This window comes from Schistocerca piceifrons, chromosome 5 (genome assembly GCF_021461385.2).
Source record: "Schistocerca piceifrons isolate TAMUIC-IGC-003096 chromosome 5, iqSchPice1.1, whole genome shotgun sequence".
In the NCBI taxonomy this organism is placed as follows: Eukaryota; Metazoa; Arthropoda; class Insecta; order Orthoptera; family Acrididae; genus Schistocerca; species Schistocerca piceifrons.
The window spans coordinates 470348284-470375349 of record NC_060142.1 but is presented as its reverse complement, the minus strand read 5'-3'; the positions used below and the strand labels follow the sequence as shown (position 1 = coordinate 470375349).

At 44.2% G+C, this 27066-nt stretch overlaps 1 protein-coding gene across 1 annotated transcript; it reads left to right on the top strand.

Moving 5' to 3' along the window:
• Nucleotides 1-2644: 2644 nt before the first annotated feature.
• Nucleotides 2645-26264, top strand: LOC124799083 (pro-resilin-like). Its single transcript, XM_047262621.1, has 4 exons — nt 2645-2662; nt 7110-7271; nt 19295-19426; nt 26070-26264. The coding sequence occupies exons 1-4, from the start codon at nt 2645-2647 to the stop codon at nt 26262-26264; spliced, it is 507 nt and encodes a 168-aa protein (XP_047118577.1).
• The last annotated feature ends 802 nt before the right edge of the window (nt 26265-27066 follow it).

The following is a 27066-nucleotide window of genomic DNA, read 5'->3' as shown; positions in this document are numbered from 1 at the left end:
GTAGACACAGTTTAAACCGTGCTTTACTATGTCAATTGTTAGTGTCTATAAATGTTTCGTCAAACCGATGCAAAACGGGACATTTTGAATTTTTGAGAAATATGTTCAACGACGTTTTATGCCGATAAGTCATTGCCACAAAAAGGGACATTTTAGCGCTCTGCTCTACGTACAAGGAAAAAAAAATGGAAAAAGACGGGGCAAAGGCTCAGAAAAAGGGATTGTTCCGGCTAATACGGGACGTCTTATCACCTTGCTGTAATGTGAATTATATATCGTTGACTGAATAAATTATTACAGAAACATATACGAAGGTCGCAAACTTCCAGTTGACAATGTGTCAGTTTTCAAACAATTTACTGCACTTTTCCAGTATCCTACTAGTAAAGACAAGCTTATCACTTGCTTTGCATACGAGTGGGCCTATTGGATCATTCCATTTCGTGTCCATAAAGATTTACAGCCAGTTATTCGGATTTGACTAATTCCAACGGTGACTATGTTGTTACGCCTCAGCATTACTTTGAAATGTTGTCAAGATCTGACTGAATATGTGTGTAATGTTTTTTCATCACAGATAGTTGCATTACATGCAAAAATTGTAAGGTATTGTTAAAGTTATCTGATCGCCTCGTTGTTGTCGGGGTGTTGAGCTGCGGTCCCACTTCCTCCTGTTTTAATTATTTTGTTGTCACTTTATCACGAATAGTACACTACTAGCCATTAAAATTGCTACAACAAGAAGAAATGCAGATGATAAAAGGGTATTCAATGGACAAATATATTATACTAGAACTGACATGTGATTACATTTTCAAGCAATTTGGGTGCATAGATCCTGAGAAATCAGTACCTAGAACAACCACCTCTGGCCGTAATAACGGCCGTGATACTCCTGGGCATTGAGTCAAACAGAGCTTGGATGGCGTATACAGGTACAGCTGCCCATGCAGCTTCAACACGATACCACAGTTCATCAACAGTAGTGACTGGCGTATTGTGTCGAGCCAGTTGCTCGGCCACCATTGACCAGACGTTTTCAATTGGTGAGAGATCTGGAGAATGTGCTGGACAGGGCAGCAGCCGAACATTTTCTGTATCCAGAAAGGCCCGTACAGGACCTACATCATGCGGTCGTGCATTATCCTGCTGAAATGTAGGGTTTCGCAGGGATCGAATGAAGGGTACACCACGGGTCGTAAGACATCTGAAATTTAACGTCCACTTTTGAAAGTGCCGTCAATGCGAACAAGAGGTGACCGAGACGTTTAACCAATGGCACCCCATGCCATCACGTCGGGTGATTCGCCAGTATGGCGATGACGAATACACACTTCCAACGTGCGTTCACCGCGATGTCGCCAAACACAGATGCGACCATCATGATGCTGAAAACAGAACCTGGATTCATCCGAAAAAATGACGTTTTGCCATCCGAGCACCCACGTTCGACGTTGAGTACACCATCGTAGGCGCTCCTGTCTGTGATGCAGCGTCAAGTGTAACCGCAGCCATGGTCTCTGAGCTGTAGTCCATGCTGCTGCAAACGTCATCGAACTGTTCGTGCAGATGGTTGTTGTCTTGCAAACGTCCCCATCTCTTGACTCAGGGATCGAGACGTGGCTGCACAATCCGTTACAGCCATGCAGATAAGATGCCTGTCATCTCGACTGCTAGCGATACGAGGCCGTTGGGACCCGCACGGCGTTTCGTATTACCCTCGTGAACCCACCGATTCCATATTCTGCTAACAGTCAATGGATCTCGACCAACGCGAGCAGCAGTATCGCGGTAGGATAAACCGCAATCGCGATGGGCTACAATCCGATTTTATCAAAGTCGGAAACGTGATGGTACACATTTCTCCTCCTTACACGAGGTATCGCAACAACGTTTCACCAGGCAACGCCGTCAACTGCTGTTTGTTTATGGGAATTCGGTTGGAAACTTTCCTCATGTCAGGTGTCGCCATCGGCGCCAACCTTGTGTGAATGCTCTGGAAAGCTAATCATTTGCATATCACAGCATCTTCTTCCCGTCGGTTAAATTTCGCGTCTGTAGAACGTCATCTTTGTGGTGTAGCAATTTTAATGGCCAGTAGTGTAGTATATATGGGAGTTTGTAAAAGACGAAGAAAGTGCTCTGGTTTGCTGAACAGTCTTGCTCCACCAGCCTACCTTCGAGCTTCGCAAGAGCAGACGGCCGTTGTTGTATAACAGTTGCACAAGTGTCTGCCAGGTGACACATCTCGGGGAACATCAGCGCGTGACGGCGCGACTTCCCAGCGGCAGGTGGCTGGCGGCTCGAGCCCGGCGCCCGGCAACACATCGCTGGCTTCCAGCCTTTCTCCGGCCGGAACTGGCCGCTCGTTTCGTCAGCGAACCCGCGAGCACGCGTGTGCGCGCCGCTGTTACGCACTGCTACCGCCAACCCCCTCCCCCTCCCCTTGCCGGAGCCCTCTTCCACCTTTCCCTCCGCCCCCCTTCCGTCCGGCGAACAATGAGAGCTGATCCCGCCGCCTGCCCTGGTGAAAACAGCCGGCAAACCGCCTCTTTTCCCGGGCGCATATAAAAAGCTCGTCGGTTGCTCTTTCTCGCACCAGTTTCCTCACAACACCCACGTCGGACAGGAGCTCCGAATCGAGATGGAAATGATCTTCAAGGTAACGTACGGCAAATTATCGAGTAAAACTGAAGTGATATCAGGTGTTCCCCAGGGCAGCGTCCTGGGACCTCTGCTGTTCCTGATCTATATAAATGACCTGGGTGACAATCTAAGCAGTTCTCTTAGGTTGTCCGCAGATGGTGCTGTAGTTTACTGTCTAGTAAGGTCATCCAAAGGCCAGTATCAGTTGCAAAGCGATTTAGAAAAGATTGCTGTATGGTGTGGCAGGGGGCAGTTGACGCTAAATAACGAAAAGTGTGAGGTGATCCACATGAGTTCCAAAAGAATTCCGTTGGAATTCGATTACTCGATAAATAGTACAATTCTCAAAGCTGTCAATTCAACTAAGTACCTGGGTGTTAAAATTACGAACAACTTCAGTTGGAAATACCACATAGATAATATTGTGGGGAAGGCGAGCCAAAGGTTGCGTTTCATTGGCAGGACACTTAGAAGATGCAACAAGTCCACTAAAGAGACAGCTTACACTACACTCGTTCGTCCTCTGTTAGAATATTGCTGCGCGGTGTGGGATCCTTACCGGGTGGGATTGACGGAGGACATCGAAAGGGTGCAAAAAAGGGCAGCTCGTTTTGTATTATCACGTAATAGGGGAGAGAGTGTGGCGGATATGATACACTAGTTGGGATGGAAGTCATTACAGCAAAGACGTTTTTCGTTGCGGCGAGATCTATTTACGAAATTTCAGTCCCCAACTTTCTCTTCCGAATGAGAAAATATTTTGTTGAGCCCAACCTACATAGGTAGGAATGATCATCAAAATAAAATAAGAGAAATCAGAGCTCGAACAGAAAGGTTTAGGTGTTCGTTTTTCCCGCGCGCTGTTCGGGAGTGGAATGGTAGAGAGATAGTATGATTGTGGTTCGACGAACCCTCTGCCAAGCACTTAAATGTGAATTGCAGAGTAATCATGTAGATGTAGATGTACAGGTGCTACCAAATCTAGGTAGCTGGGTTCTGTTCGAGACAGTTAAATATCCACACAGGATTGACAACTGATGCTGGTGATGAAGCAGACGATTTTAAAGAGCTTCTAGCGCAATGGGCGCACCAGTGTGTGATCTGATATCTGAGGTGACTTCGGTAGTAGGTAACGAAAAGGTGCTAGCTATTCTACGTCGCTGCTTGCTGTTTGAAAGAGTTAACTATCCATACGGGATAGCAGCTGATGGTGGTGACGAGGCAGTCGTACCGAATTTTATCTACAGAGAAATAAAAACACCTACAGCCATCCTTATGATTTTACTTTATTTTGTCGCTACCAGTTTCAGCGCTTCAGTGCGTCATCTTCAGGCTGTTTTTGATACGGTACAGGTTGATATGATCCCCATGCATAACACATCACTTGCCAGCATTACTGGATACGCAAATAATGTGTCAGCACTCCAACCATCAACATGAGTTGGCAGTTGACGGTTGGAGTGCTGATGCATTATCTGCGTATCCAGTAATGGTGGCAACTGATATGTTATGCATGGGGATCGTATCAACCTGTACCGCATCAAAAACATCCTGAAGATGACGCACTGGAGCGTTGAAACTGGTAGCGACAAAATAAAATAAAATCACAAGGACGGCCATAGGTGTTTTTATTTGTCACGATAGTAAGCGGCCGTCGTGTCAGAGACCTCCTGCTAAAAGGATGGACATACAAAAGCTTTATCTCCAGAGGCGATTTTGAAGAACTTCCAGTGCGTTCAGGGACACCAGTTTGTGGTGTTAAACCTGGGGTGATTTCAGTAGTCCGATAGGAGTTAATATTAGGGATGTGTACATTTTATGGCAAGTCACCATGTAATTGTCAACAGAAATACGTACTTATGTTTTTCGCACCAAGTTCATTTTATTGTCAAGAACCTCCAGTACACTCCTAATGCTCAAGAAGTTTTGGGCTTGGTGAAAGACAGAAGCACATGGATATTTTGTGCTGCGCTCGTTAGCTGGTTGGAGAACCTACGAGAAACGACCGAGTTGCTTCATTGTACTGTGGAGATTCATTCGTGTTTTCGTCCGCGCATTATCTTCGGAGTGAGCCACTCTGAGTATAATCGCAAGATAAACGTCCGAAATATTAGCAGAAGAGATGGAATTTGCGCGTGCATGCCCGCAATTACTGCTTTTGGAACACTGCGATACTGATTTACTCAAACACAATAGAGCTACCGCCCATTTCTTACCAAGAGGGTTGCCGTCTTCTTTTCGTGGGTACATAATTCATCTTCAAGGCCTCACCTACTGAAGAAGAATTGTTGCAGTGTCAACAGTAATATTTACAGCTACACGATTATGTTGTGTTGACGTCGTATTGATAGCTATCCAACAGAATAAAAGATACGGATGAGGCTGTGCTTCGAGATGCGTGCCGTATGTATAATCATCCGCCAATATAGTTGCTCATATATACATACTGACAGCGAATAAGGTGGGCTCCTACGTGATGCCGCCTCGTCAGAAACAAATCAGCGACAAGTAGCATGTGACCTGGACCGTTAACTGGGCATGATACTCGTCGAGAATAACCGTTCGTTTCCTGTGGCGTGCGTCCCTCATCCAGCTCAAATGCTAAAGCTCTGATGGTTGTCTAAGTCGGAGCGGCGACTATGTAGAGAAGTAGCTGAAAGGTGTAGCTAACTGTTTTAAATAAAACAGTTTTGATTTTCAGTGTGATTTCCATTTCGCGTCAAATCGCATCTCGAAAAACAATTAGCCTTCATAGCTACTGTGCATCAACTGCGTTGCTACACCAACATACTGGGCAGCTTCATTGACAGGGTTGTCATGGGCGCATCGAATCGCAGTAACTTCGTTCTGCCATTCTATCGCTTCTCCAAATAGCTCCATCTTACTGAGCTGATCTCATAGAACCAACTGTCACATACACTCTACCACACTGCCACGACTTGCGTCACATGACTGCCTGCTACCAGTTCAAGATCTTCCACACCTCTCCAAAGCGACCATGGTGCTCTTTTTAAGTGGTGACTTGTCTTGCTTGCGAGATGTGTGAGAAAAGTTACAGACTGACAGCACTGCGAGTCATCTGGAAACTCTGTGTTGTTTTACTTGTGTAGACTTGTTTATTCATCCCTTCCAGATGATCAGCCCGAGTTTCTGCTCCGTACAGCCATTACGTGATTTTTGACAGCGCTATCAGTGAAGTAGTGTTTTTTGTTGTGTGCTACCAAAATGGAACAGAGGAATTTAGACCAACATTATGGCATTATGTTTTATGTTAAACCTAGGGAATCCGCGAGTGTGACCTTTGAAAAAGTTGAAACAGGCCCACGGGGAATTTTCCTGATCAAGAGTAACACAAGTATTTCGGTGACACAAATCATGTTTGGAACACGTTGAAGATGAATCTTGCTTAGGGAAACATTCAACGTGTGCCTCCTCTTGTGAGATCAGACTGACGTTTAACAATAAGGATGATGGGTGACCTGTTAAACACTTTCACCGTATATAAAATTTTGACCGAGTTTTGGCATAAAGAAAAGCTTGTAGCAAAATGGTGCCGAAAAATCTCACAACTGAGCGGAAGGACAATCAGAGAAACGTGTGCGTTGATCTTCTTGAGGGGATTGCAAGTGACCACGAATGGTTCAGACGTGTGGTCTTGATTTTTGAGTACGATCTTGAGAAGAAGCGGAAAAGTGAGAAGTGCAACCCTGAGCCATTCCTCGACCAAAAAAAGCTCGAATGATCAAATCAAAGATCAAAACAATGCTGATTTTCTTTTTTGGCAGTAGGGGTATGGTGCATAAAGAATTTGTTCCTCCAGGACAAACTGCCGAGCAAGTTTTTTACAAAGATGTCCTTGAAAGGCTCAGGTAAGGGGTGAATCGAGTGAGACCTGGCATAGCAGACAAGTGGATGCTGCATCAAGACTACACCTCATGTCGCACGGCCACTTCCATCACGGAACTTTTGACCTCACAACGATTTCCCCCTATCCACCTGATCTGAGTCATTGTGACTCTTTTCTTTTCCCGGAATTCAAGAAAGGATGTCATTTTGGTGCTCTAGAGAATATTCAAAAGAATGTGACCGATATGTTAAAGGCTTTACCAATTGAAGCCTTTCAGCGCTGCTACCAAGACTGGGGAACAACGATTCCGCCGCTGTATAGCTGTCGAAGGGATCTACTCTGAAAGGGAAAAATTGTTGTTTGAAAAAAGGAAATATTTCGGTGGATAAAAAATATCAGTCTCATTACTTTCCTCACACATCACGTGTATAGAAATATCGCGCGCACAGAAGCGCCAGGAGAGTACAATCCTGGGTCGGTTACTGCTCAGCTGGACTATGCCTCCTCCGTAAAGAGTCACTTTATAGGCCCTGTTGGCGACGTTCTCTCGCAGATACACCCTTGTGTGGCTCACGGGAATATCTAGAAACTGCAACAACATTTGGTTGGTTGGCAGGTGGTTGCGATCTGCGTGCTGGTGGCGTGCTGCAGAGCAGGGGCGGCACCGGGGCAGCTGACGCAGGCGTACGCTGCGCCCTTCAGCGGGGGCGGCGGCGGGGGCGGCGGCGGCGGCTACTCAGACTACGACGATGGCGGACACAGCGGCGCCTACGAACCGGTATGCTACTCTGCATTTACATTCCCGTGTCTTTCCAGTACAATATTTCTTTTTTTTCTCAAAAATAGCAAGGGCGCTGATCTTTTCATTAACCATAGGATGTATTCTTTCATAAGCGGGTGGTCCAACATGCAGTATCGAAGATACAGTGTGCTGTTTGCTGTCGCAAATTTGCAGCAATTTGTATTTCCTCATATCAATATTTTAATGGATGTTTCGCAACTTATGTATAGAGCCAACTAATATTTATTTTGAAAATCATTTTTTAAACTCTCAAAGTACTTAAGGGTGTACGTACTACGTAAAAACAGAATCCATAGTTTCTTACGAAAGTTGTCTTTGGCACCACTGTCACCCATTCCGCGTTACAGGTTGCCTGCATAATGGTTTCCAGGGGAAGCAAAAAACTGATTTTCAGTGCTTCATATAATTTTTGACCGATTTTGAAAATTTCAACGGTTTCATAACAAACAACTGCCTGGCTGCTTATCCGATGTAGGTGGCGCTCCCTCGATAGACCACACACAATCACCTGCGATGTGTGCAGGGTGAAGTGCGCCACTGGTTGTCAAAGATAGAGCGTTACTCGTTACAGGAATTTGCACACAAGTATTTAGTACGTGGTGCAGCTTGGTGTGGTGCCCAGAAAGTCGAAAGATTACACAGAGAACAGTATCGCAACATGCGTTATCATCTCGAATGATATCAATTTGCCGTACAGTCTGTTACTGTTAACATTAAAGCATCTTATTACGTAATTTCTTCTCTGACACCATTTAAAAGTGTCTGCAATACGTTTCAGATAGAGCATAATTAAAATATAAAGCATGAAGCTACCACTGGTTGTTCCACCGACTACAGAGTTACAGCGTATAACTCGTTAAATGTATGTGCTTGGATTGCAGTCAGCGTACTTGTCTACGTCACACAATTTAGGAGCATAGCATGGTCAGCCTGACATGAATAAAACAAACACGAGTTAAGTAAAGTTACCTTAACTGGGACAAATTTTACCGTCGTAAATAGAAAATTACGAAATAAATCCGTCGTACAATGCACAATATACGGGCTAAGGTTATTGATAAGGTATTCTTCGCAAATTATAGTTGTGGATGAAAGTTATCAACCTAGCAACTTGCCTGTGAAATACACGCTCCGAAGAACAGTGTGGACCGTACTGGTCGAGGAATATCTACACCGATGGCACTAACAACAAATAATTTTTACCCAAGAGTTCACTTCATTTACCCGATTATGTTGTAATACGTGCGTTAAATCAGGGGGTCGTGTCGTTGAACAGTTGGGGTTTAACATCCCGTCGACATCTGTGTCATTGGAGCTTAAACTCCACTATAAAATACGGAGTTTTAATGTCAGTAAAAATCCAAATAATGATTTCAGACCACTGATTACTTATCTAAAAGCACTTGGTGCAGGATCCTCAATCATATGCATAGTTCTGACGGTTTTAGACTCCTCGGAAGATTTCCTTTGACTTCATTTGACGAGCAGACTGCCTCAGTCATATGTTTATTACTGTCTAAGGAAGCAGAAGTCATTGCAAAGGAACAAGGCAATTAAATATATAAAGGGTGAACCTGAACTACACCTGCAATATTTCTGGGATGTTAAGAGACATTTAAGAAATATTTTGGTACAAGGGACCTGTCAAAAAGTGATTGTATTTCGTCTGTTCCCTTACGTTTGTTTATCTCTGTATCAGCAATGGACGGAAAGTGTCTGATCAACAGTGAAAACGTGTCTTATTTAATAACAAACTTGTTCTATTCACTGACGGTACTTGTTGTTGACAGTATTAACGCCCACTTTACTCATGGTCCTCAGGTTTCCATTCAGTACTGTTCGGCTGTGTCCCTGGATTGTTTTTCAATCAGTGTAAGTCTTACGTTAACAGTGAAAAAGTACAGTATGGATGCGTTTATTGATGAAAGATTTGCCGATATCCACCTCGTGTAGGGGTTTACTGAATGCAGTAGGGAGATATTGCACAAACTATGATAAAAGTGTATGTGTTTCGTCTGTGTGTCGTTGTAATATTTTTCATTTTAAGCTGTAAATTTTGATGAGTGCATACAACAGACATTTTCATTGTTGGGAAGGTATTTTCACGGAAACAAAGGTGACTGGGGTAACGGGATAACACAATTGCACTGCACCCGGGTGACGAATGTCATGGGATCTCCTAATACCGTGTCGGATCAAGTATTGCCCAACGTAGTACAGCAACTCGACGTGCCAGAACTCAACAGGTCGGTGATGTCTCCTGCAGAAATATTGAGCCACGTTGCCTCTATGGGCGTCCACGATTGCGAAAGTACTGCCGGTGCAGTAGATTTTTCACGAACTGATCTCTCGGTTATGTCCCATAAATGTTCGAAGGGTGGCCAAATCATTCGCTCGAGCTGTCCAGAATGTTCTTCAAGTCAATCACGAACAATTGTGGCCCAGTAACAAGGCGCATTGTCATGCATAAAAATTCCAAAGCTTAATGACTGCAGTTGAACTACAAGTAGCTGAATGTAACCATTTCCAGTCAATGATCCAGTCACCTGGACCAGGGGACCCAGTAGATTCTACGTAAACACAGCCCAACCATTACGGATCCACCACCAGCCTTTACAGTGCGCTGTTGACAACTTGTGTCCATGGTTCAAATGGCTCTAAGCACTATGGGACTTAACATCTGAGGTCATCAGTCCCCAACACTTAGAACTACTTAAATCTAACTAACATCACACACATCCATGTCCGAGGAAGGATTCGAACCTGCGACCGTAGCAGCAGCGCGGTTCTGGACTGAAGCGCCTAGAAGCGCTCGGTCACAGCGGCCGGCTTGTATCCATGGCTTCGTGAGATCTCCGCCATACACGAGCCCTGACATCAGCTTTTTCCAACTGAAATCGGGACTCATCTGACCAGCCTACAGTTTTACTGTCATCTAGGGTTCAGCCAATATGATCACGAGCTCAAGAGAAGCCCTGTATGCGATGTCGTGCTGTTAACAAAGGCTCTCGCATCGGTCATCTGCCACCATAGCCCCTTAACGCCAAATTTTACCGCACTGTCCCAACGGATACGTTTGTCTTACGACCCACATTGATTTCTCCGGTTATATCACGCAGTGTTGCTTGTCTGTTAGCACCAACTCTACGGAAACGCCGCTGCTCTTGGTCGTCAAGTGAAGGCCGTCGACCATTAGGTTGTCCGTGGCGAGCGGTAATGCCTGAAATTTGGTACTCTCGGCTTACTCTTGACACTGTGGATCTCGGGGTATATAATTCCCTAATGCTTTCCGAAACGGTATGTCCCACGCGTCTAGCTCCAACTACTATTCCGCGTTCAAAATCTGTTAATTCCCGTCGTACAGCCACAATCACGTCGTAAACCGTTACACGTGAATCACCTGAGTATAAATGACAGCTCCACCAATGCAGTGTCCTTTTATACCTTGTGCACATGATACTACCGCCAATTGTGTATGTGCATATCGCTATCCCACTACTGTCGTTATCTTAGTGTAATACTCTGTAAAGATCCACCAGAGACCGCGGGATCCTTGCACCACATACCCAGAGAATGTCCCTGAACAGTCTCCGAAATTTTGTCGGTGGAGTTCGGGTTTACGCTGTACTGTCCTGTCCTGTGCATGCGCGCCAATTATGGCCAAAAATGGCGGTGACTTAGATCAGACAATGCGAAGTTTAAACACTAACACATACTACCAACATACTGCCCCTAGCGAGACAGATGTTCGTGAGAAGGGGAACAAGCGTTTCTGCGAGTAGAAGTCTCAAGCTGAGATCTGGCGGGTGATGCAGCCGTAAAACTAATTAGTCGTGAAGAAACTGGAGTTGCCTACTCGCGTCATGTGAGAATCCCACGGCGGTGCAGCAGAACTGCGGGAAAGCGGAGCGACGGCCTGGAAGTCACGGCTGAGTTTCACCACGTCTGTCCGAGCGTGTGCACCGCGGCCGGACTTTGCGTGTTGACGTGAAGAGTGCATCCCGAGTCGTGACTCGTAACTGCATGCGCCGGAAGGTCAGCGGACGTGTCGCGTGCAGCGGCTCAGACAGGCTCCGTCTTCACGTCTGTACAGCATCTACTGTCCGCCCCGATAGCTGAGTGGTGAGCGTGACGCATTGACGTCCTACGGGTCCGGGTTCGATTCCCGGCGGGGTCGGAGATTTTCTCTGCTTAGGCACTGGGTGTTGTGGTTTCTTCATCATCATTTCATCCCCATTCGGCGAGCAGGTCGCCCAATGTGGCGTCGAATGTAATAAGAACTGCACCATGGCGTTTACTTGCACTACACAGAGTATCTTTGCTTCCACTGCATTTAATGTGTCAGTCTTAAATCCATTTAGTCGTCCTTAATTATATCACGCACTGTTTTCAAAACCCTTGCTCACATAACTAACGCAAATTCTTCAAGAGCGTTCTGTAGCATTATTTCTCTCGGGCATTTGACCTTTTCGACATTTCTGTTTTGTTGGATCCTGTTTCTTTCTATTTGGGAGCTCAAAATGAGATGAACTACATTATAAGAGAAATTTAGGAAGTTTTTTCTGCTCAGTCGACTGTTTTTTATGACAAGTGAGCGTGTTCGGGTAGTTAGAATCCTTGTGGCAACGAAACAACATCTAAATTTGTTAAACAGTAGGGGAGGGGGGGGGGATACATTAAGCCTGACGTGGAGCAGGTTTCATGCAGCACTACTCAATCTTGTACAGCATGGACGACATCAGTCAAGACGCAAGAAACCAACATTACACTGCTCATAACTTTTTGGTATCTGAGAGCGGCGTGGGTAGACTAGAAGCCATTTTTAATCTATGTCGAACATAAGAATCTATTCGGACTATCCCTTCCTCTTTCGTCACTAAACTTCTCGCTACTGAAACTGCCTCTCATCAATAAATACGATCACTCTTTCAGTACAATCAATAAAATCACGAAATAGTTCTGTCTGCTATGGAAAAATTTATTATGAATCACTAGCACCAGCATACAATTTACTTAAAGGTTTTCTTTTTTAAATTACCGCTACCAGTCACAAACTTTGTCAACTATTGTAATATTTATTTAGCCACATGTTTCGAGGGTTATACGTCATCTTCAGGCTAAATGGCATTTCAGAAACAACTTTACAATAAGGTCTTACTGATGTTACATAGTCTTTTCGTAAATGCTGTGGTCGTCCTGTGGAAGAAGAGAAAACTTAGTAAGAGGTGATGTCACTTTGGAAGCTGGACTGATGTTTGCACGAAAATGTTGTGTAACGATCACTCACTTTGTCCTTCTAGCGTGGCTGACTCGTTGTGATGCGTTGCGGTGTTTCCATTGCCGTGGCTCTCTTGGTCACTGTTCACAAATTGTCACTAACATAGAAATGAATATTTCCATTTCTTCCAATGTGTTCTTTAAAGTGGGTTTTAAAATTGGCCAAAAGGGAAGAAATTTTAAACCCGCTTTAAGGAACACTTGACTGTTTCAGACTTGGCAAACCGAATGAATCAGCTATAGCGAAACATATAAATGAAACAGGATACAGTGTTACAATAAACAACGATCTCAAAGTGCTACTTAATCTAGAAAACAGCTGGAAAATGGACATCCTGGAAGAAATGTAAATATTCATCCACAGGCACAAGGGGAATAACTAGATCCTGAATGAAATGACAGACTTCAAAAATTCATATTTCTTTTCCAATTTCACTACAGTACTTCTAGAATAAAAGATACATAACATGAAAGTCGTTTGACTCTAGCCCCAGCTATAGCTTAGAAATATGTAAAATATATAGTCTATATCATGATTTGTTCAATAATATCGTAACAAGTGTTCAATTTGTGATGTATTTCGTCAACCTACATCTGTAATACGATAACAAGACGTGCAGAAGACATGTAAATATCTGACACCAGATAGATCGACAAATCGATAGTCAAATCGAAACCAACTGTATTTCGACCGCAATCTTGTCCACTGCACTACAGAACTGTTTGTGATCCTGTCTCCAAGTTACTGCTATGTTAGTGACAATTTTTGAACAGTGACCAAGAGAGCCACGGCAATGGAAACACCGCAACGCATCACAATGAGACAGCCACGCCAGAAGAACAAAGTGAGTGACCGTTACACAACATTTTCGTGCAAACATCAGTCCAGCTTCCAAAGTGACATCACCTCGTACTAAGTTTTCTTTTCTTCCATAGGATGACCACAGCTTTTACGAAATGACTATGTAACATCAGTAAGACCTTATTGTACAGTTGTTTTTGTAATGTCATTTAGCCTGAAGATGAGGTATAACCCTCGAAACATGTCGCTAAATAAATAAGTAATACAATAGTTGACAAAGTTTGTGACTGGTAGTGGTAATTTAAAAAAAAGACCTTTACATATTTTTTGAGACAGTCATGGTCGAAAAGATAGTCAAAATGGATACAATTTATTATTGAATTTTACCGGTCGCTTTGGACTAATTCACTATCATCACTTGTTCATAATGTTTTAATTTACACTAAAGTATACTGGAATTTTTAACCGGGAATGGAAACAAACGCTAGATGGATATAGGCTGCCATCAAGCACCATCAAATGCGCCTGGCTTAATGCGCCTGCGAATCGAAGAGAGAACAGCGCAGACATCTAAATCTAATGGGCGGCTAACGGGCGACATTCACGTCCACGTTCTGCTCCCAGCTTTAAACCGCTCCTCTTCCCATGAAGCTGTTTATGCCGTTTACGACGGCAATAACTTCCTCTGAAGTTCATGCCTCTCGAAGAATTTATGTACCAGCCTATTTTACTCCTGCTTTATGCTGTCGTCAGACGATGACTGCGCTCAGGGTCAATCGCAAATGTACGACCCGCTGAAGACGACACTGTTGCATCACATGTCTTCGTAATTCAGCAAGAGGGTATAATTAACTGCAAATACAAAGTGGAGGACGTTATCCGTTTTTGGAATTGATGTTACTTACCTTTATACCCTCTACATTTAGCACGTTAACAGCCCTTTCCCTGATGCCGTTGTGATTCAAGCAGCAGGGGCTTTTTCGCCGGCTTCCTATTAGGAAGCCTATACAAGAGCTGCACTGTTTTTATAGTCTCACTAATTACTGAATCATAATTACAGATCTCACTTATCCATCTGCTCCCTTTCCTTCTCCTACATTTCAGACTCTCTTGAAATGGTCGGTAACGTCGGGTGTGGGAAGTATGCCCCTACAAGATGTTGGGAGAAACAGATTACTGCATGATACGATTTCTAAGGGCAGTACTGAAAAACGGGGATGCGTGAAGTGATGGAAAAGGTGACACCGACGTTACTCTTTGTGATCTCTAGGAGGAGAGTAAAACATCTGACTTCTTACAGCCAAGAAGGAGCAGACAGCTGTCGATATTCGTTCGGACTCAGCCAGTAGCCATGTATAACACTATCATATTATGTCCTTATAATCTTAGTACATATAATGAAATCTTTCTTCTTTCAGTATTACATCAATAAAGTTATAGTATAACTTAATGAAAAAATAGATTGTAACCTCTGTCTCCGACACACAGCAAATAGATACCAGTCCTCGAAACATATTTACGTAAGGAGCAATTCTACCGACATGAAATCTCACCTGGAACTATGACAGTGTCAACATGTTGTTGATATATACAAGATTTTGAAGGCAGAAAGAGGTAGTTTGTTTCATTTTAAGAAAATCTCTGTGTACTATAGGGGAATTCTCGAATAAACAAAATTAATTTGCCAACATGCAATATGTGTTAAAATATCATAATAATGTGGTTGTATGTTGGCAAGTTAATTTTGTTTATTCGAGAATTAGATTTTCTTAAGATGAAACAAACTACCTCTTGCTGCCTCCAAATTCTTGTAACCATTTCATTACAATGGCTAGCTTCTCAAATACAGGACAGAAACTGCTGTGGCACAAGTTCAGTCTTTGGCGTGGCCGCTCAGTTGCAGTTTGGACTCCGATCGTATATCACGAAAACTAAGTAGCCTTCTTGAAAATATTACGTATTCTTGGAACGCACCACATCAGAAAGGAAAAAAGGTATACATGATTACTTCATCTATAAATTGCGGTGACAACATCGATGCTGATTGAATAAGAAGACAATATAATTTTATCAGTTGTATTGGGAACAACTGTAGCTGTGGCAGTTCAGATGAATATATAGATAAATTTCGCCTTGACATTTCGGACCCTGTGACACATTGTCAGATGCTTAGTCGTTTACAGCGGCTCTGTACGTCCTTTTACGTGGTTCCTTGCATCTGGTGTTAGCAACAATGACGTCCAATAGAGTATGGTACATATAAAACTATTACTATAAGAATGGAATATTTTAAAGGATAAAGGCATTTATTAACAGTAGCATGAAATACAGTAGCTCCGTAACACAAGAAATGTTGCACCGTAATTCAAGAAATGCACGTGTTTCAATTAATTTTTACTTCAGGAAAGATAAATTACGAGCAATTAATCTACACACAGATGGAAACAGAAAGACGTAAAGTTTACAAGTACAGGTGCAAGGTATATATCCAAGCGGTAGTCGCACACATGCAATCGGCCCGTGCTTTATCGTTTTTTAGAAACATCAACTTTGTAAAGGTGCTTACCCCAACGGCTTAGGCTTTTAATTGCTGATGCGTCAATGCTGAATCCTTAGTACTGTAACAGCCGACTCATTACTTCCGAACCCGAGAATGCAGAATACCTTATACATCTTATTCGAAACTGACGAAAACCGAGCGAGCTGATACAGTGCCTAGCACAGTGGACTCGCATTCGGGAGGACGACGGTTCAATCCCGCGTCCGGCCATCCTGATTTAGGTTTTCCGTGATTTCCCTAAATCCCTCCAGGCAAATGCCGGGAGTGTTCCTTTGAAAGGGCACGGCTGACTTCCTTCCCATCCTTCCCTAATCCGATGAGACCGATGACCTCGCTGTCTGGTCTCCTCCACCAAACAACCCAATCCCAACTGATGCAAACTGGCTGTCATGTTCCCGCGAGCCCTCTACCGATCGGTTACGCAACTGTCAGGTGACTATCGATGATAACCAAAAATTTACAGCTTTCTCTTTCCAACGGTATGTAAATTATTCATATTCAGCTTATAATTCAACAGATAAAAGTAAGTTACGTTGAATTCATCTTTCTTTGACTAAATTTGTTCGTCTTTTGAATAGTTCTGTCCAGTGAAATATAGTTTTAAATCACAAAACTTAACTCAAGGACATTACATGACTACATGTCAACAAGATTAAAGTTAGTATATAAAGATCTTTCAGTAAAAGTGCTTGCTTCAAGCAAACTTTTTGAGGATGCTGCATTGTTCCACATTTAAATATGTACCCGGGTTCTGTAGTTCAGTGGATAAGTATTAGTATTACAAACTTCAGGTCCAGAATTCGATCCCAGTGTGTCCAGGAAAAATCCTGAGTTATATAGTGTTTTAGAGCCTATGTCAAATTGTATGTTCCACTATAACTGCCTGGCTAATGCAGTTTGAAGATCGGAGGAAGGCAACGACATGCATCTCCACTGTCAGTCTGCGGGCAACCTAAGTCCATATGTCTTCTTTAAATGAAAGGGATGGTGCTTATGCAGAGCAGGGCAATAGTCGAACACCGTCTTTGTGGAGGCAGTGGAGGCGTGGGCAGGAGGCAGTCTGGCATTATCTTGTTGAAAGATAATATCACAGAGACCGCTAAAACAGGATACATTCGCCGACCTTAAAATATCAGAAATGTAATGGCTGCTGTCCAGATTATCGACAATTTGAGCCAGTGGTGATTGTGTTTGGTGGCCAATCCACACGTGGGGCCCATGTGACGACAACGAATGCGATTTGGCATTGTTCATTCTCGCCGGAGTCTCTACATATTTATTCGTCAATTCTTATGTTGTACTCAGAACCGAGTTTCGTTTTCAAACACTTGGTGCTACTCCTGTTTCGAGAGTTGCCGTCGGGCGCACCACCATTTGCGCAGCTGTCTCTGCTGCCTCGCCAAGCCGTCGTGCTGACAGTCCATGGTGCTCCAAACAAATTGTCGTTGTGGGTACCTGTCTTGGTGCAAAAAAGCCAACTTCGTCCTTCAAGGTATCTGAGATGGCTGTACGATCCTGGATGGCAGAGTGACAACGTATCTGCCATCTTGAGTGCTAGTCGCATGGGTTTGCTAAGATCCTACTTGGCGCTATGGCCCTCTTGAATCGATCGGTTCGATATTGGCATGGTAGTTATGAATCCTTGACTAAGGCTGACAGTAATACTGCGGAACGATGAACCACTGTTCTACGATGCTGTTTCTATTGAATTCCGACACATGCTTCTTATAGTTTCTTCTTCTCACAGGGGATGCGAAACGATCTTCTCAAGAACATCCAAAGTTCAAATGCGATTTTTGATTGATCAACTCTCTGCGTAATCTCTCCTTACAACCATATACTATATGACTTTACCGCTACCTACACTGAAGAGCCACAGAAACTGGTACACCTGCCTAATATCATGTAGGACTCCCGCGAGCACGCTGAAGTGCCGCAACACGAAGTGTCGTGGACTCGACTAATGTCTGAAGTAGAGCTGGAGGAAATTGACACAATGAATAGTGCAGAGCGGTCCATAAATCCGTAGGAGTACGAGGCGGTGGAGATCTCTTCTGAACAGCACCGTATAAATTCTGGACGTGTGGAGTGTCGCATTGCGCTGCTGGAATTGCCAAATTCCGTCGAAATGCACAATGAAATTGAATGGATGCAGATGATCGGACAGGATGCGTACGTACGTATCGCCTGTCAGAGTCGTATCTAGGTGTATCAGGAGTCCTATGTCACTCCAAATGCATACGTCCCACACCATTACAGAGGTTCCACCAGCTTAAACAGTCCCTGCTGACATGCAGGGTCAATGGATTCATGAGCTTGTCTCCATACCCGCACGCGTCCATCCGCTCGATAAAATTTGAAACGAGACTCGTCTGACCAGGCAACAGGTTTCCAGTCATCAACAATCCAGTGTCGGTGTTGATGGGGCCAGGCGAGGCGTAAAGCTTTGTGCTGTGCAGTCATCAGTACACGAGTGGGCCTTCGGCACCGAAAGCCCATATCGATGATATTTAGTTGAATGGTCGCACGCTGAGACTTGATGGCCCAGCATTGAAATCTACAGCAAATTGCGGAAGGACTGAACTTCTGTCACGTTGAACAGAAGTCGTTGGTCCCGTTCTTGCACGATTCTTTCCGGCCGCAGTGATGTCTGAGATTTAATGTTTTTACAGGATTCCTGATATCCACGGTACATTCGTGAATTGAGTTTAAGGGAAAATCCTCACTTCATCGTTACCTCGGAGATCCTATGTCCCATCGCTCGCGCGCCGATTATACACCACGTTCAAACTCACTTCAATCTTGATAACGTGGCATTGTAGCAGCAGTAACTGCGTCAGACACTTGTTGTCTAATACAGGCGTTGTCGACCGCAGCGCCGTATTCTGCCTGTTTACATATCTCTGTATTTGAATATGCATGTCTAAACCACTTCCTTGGGCGCTTCGGTGTATTTTGTGCGTATGCGCTGCAATGCTAATCAGATCCATACCCAGATACAAAGAGCATTTCATGTAAATTTAAAGTCGCCTTCATAATGTTGCAGTTTTAGTGATCAGAAATGTACACATCTGTAATGTTCCTATCCTGAACCGGCTAACGACACAGGCAGAGAGAGAGAGAGAGAGAGAGAGAGAGAGAGAGAAAGAGAGAGAGAGACAGAGAAAGAGATCGAGAGAGGGAGAGAGAGAGAGCTGTTTCCAGCAAGGCGGAACTGCATAGCCTTCTTGTAAGCAGCGGACGGTATCAGATGGAGAGCCTAGCTGGAGGCCTGCGGCAGCTCGCGGAGTACTCGTTGTTTAGCAGCTGGCGCGGCCGCTTCCACGCGGCAGATACTCAGCGTGTCGCTTTCTGTTGCAGCCCAAGCCTTACGAGTTCGGGTACGCGGTGCGCGACTACAGCACGGGCAACGACTACACGCGCCGCGAGGCCAGCGACGGCAACACCGTACATGGCGAGTACCGAGTCGCGCTTCCCGACGGCCGCATACAGGTGAGTGCCCAGCCGCCTGGCACCTCGTGCTCCTCTTGCTCTTTCCCTCATTTGCAGACCACAGCAACACCTTTTACAAGCCTGGGGTCGCTATACATGTCATCCGAAACTTTTACAGCAATGATGACGGAACCTTCAGGTGAGTGTGTCATAGCTTCTACAAATCTGTAAATTTTCGTGGTCCTTGGACGACCGCATAATACGCACTGGCCATTAAAATTGCTATACCAAGAAGAAATGTAGATGATGAACGGGTATTCATTGGACAAATATATTGTACTAGAACTGACATGTTATCACATTTTCACGCAGTTTTAGTGCATAGATCCTGAGAAATCAGTAGCCAGAACAACCACCTCTGGCCATAATAACGGCCTTGATACGCCTGGGCATTGAGTCAAACAGAGCTTGGATGGTGTGTACAGTTACAGCTGCCCATGCAGCTCACACACGATACCACAGTTCATCAAGAGTAGTGACTGGCGCATTGTGACGAGCCAGTTGCTCGGCCACCATTGACCAGACGTTTTCAATTGGTGAGAGATCTGGAGAATGTGCTGGCCAGCGCAGCAGTCGTACATTTTCTGTATCCAGAAAGGCCCGTACAGGACCTGCAACATGCGGTCGTGCATTATCCTGCTGAAATGTAGGGTTTCGCAGGGATCGGATGAAGGGTAGAGACACGGGTCGTAACACATCTGAAATGTAACGTCCACTGTTCAAAGTGCCGTCAATGCGAACAAGAGGTGACCGTGATGTGTAACCAGTGACACTCCATACCATCACGCCGGGTGATACGCCAGAATGGCGATGACGAATACACGCTTCCAATGTGCGTTCACCGCGATATCGCCAAACACGGATGCTACCATCATGATGCTGTAAACAGAACCCGGATTCATCCGAAAAAATGACGTTTTGCCATTCGTGCACCCACGTTCGTCGTCGAGTACACCATCGCAGGCGCTCCTGTCTGTGACGCAGCGTCACAGCGTCCATGCTGCTGCAAACGTTGTCGAACTGGTCGTGCAGATGGTTGTTGTCTTGAAAACGTCCCCATCTGTTGACTCAGGGATCGAGACGTGGCTGCACGATCCGTTACAGCAATGCGGATAAGATGCCTGTCATCTCGACTGCTAGTGACACGAGGCTGTTGGGAACCAGCACGGCGTTGCGTATTAGCCTCCTGAACCCACCGATTCCATATTCTGCTAACAATCATTGGATCTCGACCACCGCGAGCAACAATGTCGCGATACGACAAACCGCAATCGCTATAGGCTACGATCCGACCTTTATCAAAGTCGGAAACGTGATGGTACGCATTTCTCCTCTTTACACGAGGCATCACAACAACGTTTCACCAGGCAACGCCGGTCAACTGCTGTTTGTGCATGAGAAATCGGTTGGAAACTTTCCTCATGTCAGCACGTCGTAGGTATTGCCACGGGCGCCAACCTTGTGTGAATGCTAATCATTTGCATATCACAGCATCTTCTTCCTGTCGGTTAAATTTCCCGTCTGTAGCACGTCATTTTCGTGGTGTAGCAATTTTAATGGCCAGTAGTGTATTTGTTCGCTTTATTTACCCATTTCAAGGATAAACGTTGTCACTGACTGCTGGGATATACACTGAGGCGACAAAAGTCATGGGATAGCGCTATGCACATATACAGATGGCGTTAGTATCGCGTAGACGATTTATAAAAGGGCAGTGCATTACAGAGCTGTCATTTGTTCTCAGGTGATTCGTGTGAATAGGTTTCCGACGTGATTACGGCGGCACGATGGGAATTAACAGACTTTGAACGCGGAATGGTACTTGGAGCTAGACGTATGGGGCAATTCATTTCGGTAATCGTCGAGGAATTCAATATTCTGAGATCAACAGTGTCAAGAGTGTGCCAAGAATACCAAGTTTCAGGCGTTACTTCTCACCATGGACAACGCAGTGGCCAACGACTTTTGCTTACCGACTGAGAGCAGCGGCGTTTCCATAGTGTCAGTGCTAACAGACAAGCAGCACTGCGTGAATCAGCCACAGAAACCAATTTGATACGTATGATTAACGTATCCGTTAGTACAGTGCGGCGAAATTTTGTGTTAACGGACTATGGCAGCAGACGACCAACGCGCATGCCTTTGCTAACAGCACGACAACGCCCAGCTGCATACCAGGATAAGAAGTTGAAGAAAAATATCATTACTCGCAGATGTGTAATCGCCTCGCCATCAGGGCTGATCATTAGACAGTGAAAGATATTACTACTAAATGACTAAGAAATTTGAAACTACAACTAGTTGCATGTGGTGTCCTAGATGTTTCCATCTTAGAGTCCTTGCTTTTTCTTACGTGTACCAATGACTTTCAATCAGTAACGTTAGCAGATGTTAAGGTTTTTTAGTTTGCGGTTGATATGAACACTGAAATACTTTAGACAAACAATCAAATGTAGTTGTAGAAACAAATGGTTATGAAATTTTCACGGACGTTAATATACTATTTCTAGTCAATTCACTGGCAGAAAACTTTGAAATTTAACACATTCAGTCCAGAACCGTAGAGATTTATACCCAGCATATGTACAAAATATGAGGGAATCAGGAAGAAAAATGTTAGAATGGATTATTGAGCTTAGAATTCGGAAAGAAATATCACAGAACTATTTAAAGGCCTATCCAAAGCTTTAGGATGCGAATGATGTTAGACGTATGTGACGTAAAAAGAGGAAGTTGTCATCCTTTGCTTGCTTTCATTCTATACCGTCACGGTACCATGTTTTGCGGTAAATGGTCAGGTTAGCCAATGTTTTTCGAGCCCAAAATAGTGTGACGGTGTGTTAATTCAAGAAAGTCCCCCAGAAGATTGTTCAAAGAAAGCTTCTCAGTACATTTTTCCTTAATGCGTTTTATCATAAATATTATATTTCTCTATCAAATAAACAACTCAGTCCAACAAATCACTAGTAGGGCCACGATCAAGCTACATAAAGGCTTGATATGACTTACTTTGCTACATAAAGGTGCCATTTAATCAAGAATAGCCATTATCAATGATGCCAATCACAAAAATATTTAGCTTCTGGTCTTGGGCAGTGTACGACAAGCCTAAAGGATATATTAGGGCCAACTCCTGCTACTGTATTGATGAATTTCTTAGCGCAACCAACTGATGATATATTACTAATAATATCACGTGACGAGAGGTATCCGTAATATATTATGTCTACACTTCTTCAATGCGATCTGTTTAAGTAAGAACTGGAAGCTTATTTTTAATACAATAGCTTAATCAGTTGATCGAATATAGTGTGTATACACTCATCTGCTTATGTTTGCTTGTAGCTGAAAATAAGTTAAAAATCTTAAATTATTGTACTCCCTTCACTACCATTTCACTTATGACCTGAAAAAGGAACAGTAGCCTATATTTTCTTCTATAAATACATATTATGCATTTTTTCTTCCTGACATGTTCCACATGTTCGTAGATCTCCTTAGCATGGATCAACGAATGAACAGTGTAACCATTCCAGACAAAATTCAAAATCTCCGTTCATAATGTTAGGGTCACAATATAAAGGGAAGAAAGCTAATAAAACATCTGAAAGAGAGGGAGATTAATGTTGCAGTTACTGCAGAGACTGACAGAAGCTACAGGTACAAAAGATACTGGAGACTACATCGTGAGATACAATGTGATCGCAGAATCGGAGAGGATAGCTGAGGCGCACATTTGATTACCGACTCAAAACGGAAATGCCGATTAATACCAATCAGTGTGTAAACGAAAGACCACAAACACCACTTGTATACGGTGAACCACTAACATTTATAGCGATTGTTCCATTCGGAAACGACGAAGTTCCTGTGCAACTGTACGGATCAGGAAGAGTGACAACGTGCACACATAGAAACCATCATGTCTTGATCCGTAAGGCGTTTAATGCCCGAGTTGTTACAGCTGGCACTTTAGGAGAAGCTAATGGAAATGAGAGTGGCCGACGAGTTCGAGCTTTTGCTTCTTTTATTGTGTAGGTGACATTTGTTGCGAAAGGTGGATGTTAAAGAATGTACTTGGACACATAGATGAATAGCATCTTTAACTAATTAAGCCACGAATATAAAAGATATCATTACAAGCAGTGGACAGATATTTTGAAAGAAGTTACATATAGTCAATAGAGATTGTGACTAACTATGGATCTTCATTTATTTTCTTGCGGTCATAATCATAGGAGCATTTCAGAATATAGCTACCAATTTCGACCAGCCAGCGGACATCTTCAAAGTCGTTACAGATAAAAGAGGTTGTGCTAAAAGCACTCTGCCAGTCTCCACCAGAGATCAGTTAATTGCTTACGGCTCGTTGATTACTTCGACCGACTCTGCTTGTACGGCTAGTTGAAATAATTGAATTTAAAACGGTCACCAGATTAAAGTTGCTCGTCGCTTCTCTGAACGAGTGACTGTACGCGTTAATCGAAATAGAAATGCTCGGCTTAATTTTATCCATGTTTTGCAGCTGCAAACGTTACTCTACGCGTTAACGCTTTTCTTGGATTATGTGGTAAGTTTACACTGTACATTTTTTCCACTGTTTCGCACGTATTTTCTGCGTTTGACTTACGAAATTCATAACCTGACATCAAATCTCATGACGGAAACATGCATTTCACCTCATTCAAGAGCAAAATTTAATCATCTATTAAGACAATTTAAACTTTTTGATGGATCTATTCTGTCTGGGTTACCATTCAAATTGAGCAATGTTATGTTAGCGAATAGTAGTGTGTCAGTCCTACATGAGAGTACAGCGTGTTTTGAGATTATTTTTTCGGAACGTAGTAAAATTATGTGCTGCATGCCATATGGAAGCTTTCTATGCTTGATACACTTACGACCTGTGAATTTATATGAGCCATACGATCGTTGTGTCACAGCAGGACACATTGCAAGAATCCTTGGCAATTTTTACCCTGATGTTTTTATCTATTGTACATTAGGACACGGAGTGAGCGGTTGGGCAAGCATGGGCATAACTTGTAGTGACTTGGTTGTGCCACCATTGTCTCGGTTGCCTGGTGTCATTATTTTTCGTAACTGTTGCAAGATGTGTGGTCACGATTCCCATTACACAGGATGAGTCAGGAGGAGAGGTATATGCATTGAGGGATGACAGCATTAGTGATTCTGAATAAAAACCTCCATATGGGCAAATGCAATGTTCCGAATGGTTTCCGAGATAGAAAGCATGTAATATCACTTTTCTGTGATTTCTTGAATCACGCGAAACCCACACCCTCGAGCGAAAACATGTCGCAGTACAAAATTACATGCAGTTTCCTACGAAACAGACGGATTCATGTTTCTCTAGGACTTAAGGTTTGCCCAAAGACAGCGCGAGGATATAGAAAACCTGGCGCGACGCTCATGCGCTGTAGCTTAGGTACTTTTTGTAGTCCAATTTGAAGTAGTTTCGCGACATTATGGAACACAAGTGTCCTGTATCAAACTGTTAGTCTCAGTTTCCTCCACACTATCGTCGTACATTGTGAACCATAACGATGCTTGAATAACACAGAAAGTAAGTAACGAAGTATTATTACATACGTTCTGTCTCGGAAACCATTCGCAATAGGGCATACCTCCATATAAAATTGTTTGGTCGGAACGACGTATACTATCACCCCTCAAACCCTGTACCTTTCCTCCTGACTCAACCTGCATATTCTCCAACTGATGTTTTATATTTGTGGCCGAGCGGTTCTAGGCGTTTCGCATGTTCGAATCCTGCCTCGGGCATGGATGTTTGTGATGTCCTGAGGTTAGTTAGGTTTAAGTAGTTCTCAGTCTAGGGGATTGATGAGCTCAGGTATCCCATAGTGCTCAGAGCCATCTTAACTTTTTTTTTTTTTTTTTTTTTTTACATTTGAAAATGACGACATAGTTCGCTGAAACCGGCAATTTAACCCTTCTTCTTTTTTTTTTTTTTTTTTTAAAAAAATTATGTACTGTGACTATGGCTTCACTACTGTAGTGTCAAATTTAACTTATACTATAGTCACACTCCTTACGCCCACCCGGCTAGCCGCGCGGTCTAACGCGCTCCTTCCCGAGCGGGAAGGCGTACCAGTCCCCGCCACGAATCCGCCTGGCGGATTAGTGTCGAGCTCCGGTGTGCCGGCCAGTCCAGCCTGTGGATGGTCTTTAAGGTTCTTTTCCATATACCTCGGCGAATGCGGGCTGGTTCCCCTTATTCCGCCTTAGTTACATTATGTCGGCGAATGCTGTGCAAAGATTGTCTCCACATACGCGTACACCACCATTACTCTACCACGCAAACATTTGGGGTTACACCTGTCTGGTATGAGACGTTCCCGGGGGCGTCCACTAGGGGGCCGAACCGCACAATAACCCTGGGTTCTGTGTGGGGCGGCGGTGGAGTGGGTGGACTGCTGTGGCCCGTTGTGGGGTTGTGAACCACTGAGGGCTATGGCGGGACGAAGCCTCTCCGTTTCTAGGTCCCCAGTTTAATACACATACATACACACACACACACACACACACACACACACACACACACACACACATTCATTTACGACAATCATGTCGGAATATAGAAAAAAAAAAATTGTGCCAGGTGGTGAGCTACACGGCGGACTGGCAGAACGGCTACCAGGCGCGAGTCCGCTACGAGGGCGCCGCGTCGCACCCTGACGTGGGCGGCGGCGTGGGCGGCGGCGCGGGCGGCGACTACTACTCGGGCAGCGGCTTCCAGCACCAGCAGCAGCCGCAGCCTCCGGTGTACGGGCCGCCCTCGCAGGGCCACTTCTGACCGTGAGGCGCCTGCGTCTCACACACGCCCCGGCCTCTCGTCTGCGCCATGGCACAGCGTCCACCCCGACCTGCTGACTACCTGCTGGCTTCCTCGCAGACCGGCGCGCAGTAATAACTACATCACAGCCACCGGCCTAACTGGCTGAACGTTACGCTTCCTCTTTCACACCTCCGACATTTCCAGTACTCATCATCATCTTCTCCGCCTCACTGTCTGATCACCATATACCATTTAGATTCTGTCCTACGTCAGCTCGCGAAGAACTTGTTAAAAAAAATGGTGGCCCCTCCTTGCCAAAATAATCGCCATACTCTTCTACTTCCGAAGTTTTTTATAGTTCATAGCTCGCTTTCTATTTTAAAGAAGCGTGAAAGATGTTAGTCCCTTGAAAGAATAACTGGTTTCTTTCCTTAGTTACATCCCGTACTGTAACCAATATGCTGAGTGAAAAACAATGTTATTCCTACAGTACATTCACCACTATCAGTAAATACGAGGGCTGTTCAGAAACTAATGTCCGATTGGTCTCGAAATGGAAACCACTGTGAACATCAAAATTTTCTATTTGCAACACTTAGCTACACCTTCCAGCTACTTCTCTACATAGTCGCCGCCTCTCCGACTTAAGACATTTCTCATAGCATTGTACCAACTTTCCAATACACTCGTCATAGAAGTGCTTTCCGTCAATTCTCTCGCTGGTGTACAGCTCATTATCAGTGCCAAAATGTCGTCTTCATAGTGGTTCATGTGAGCGGAGATTAAACTCAGGGGGAGCCAATCATGGGCTGCATTGTGG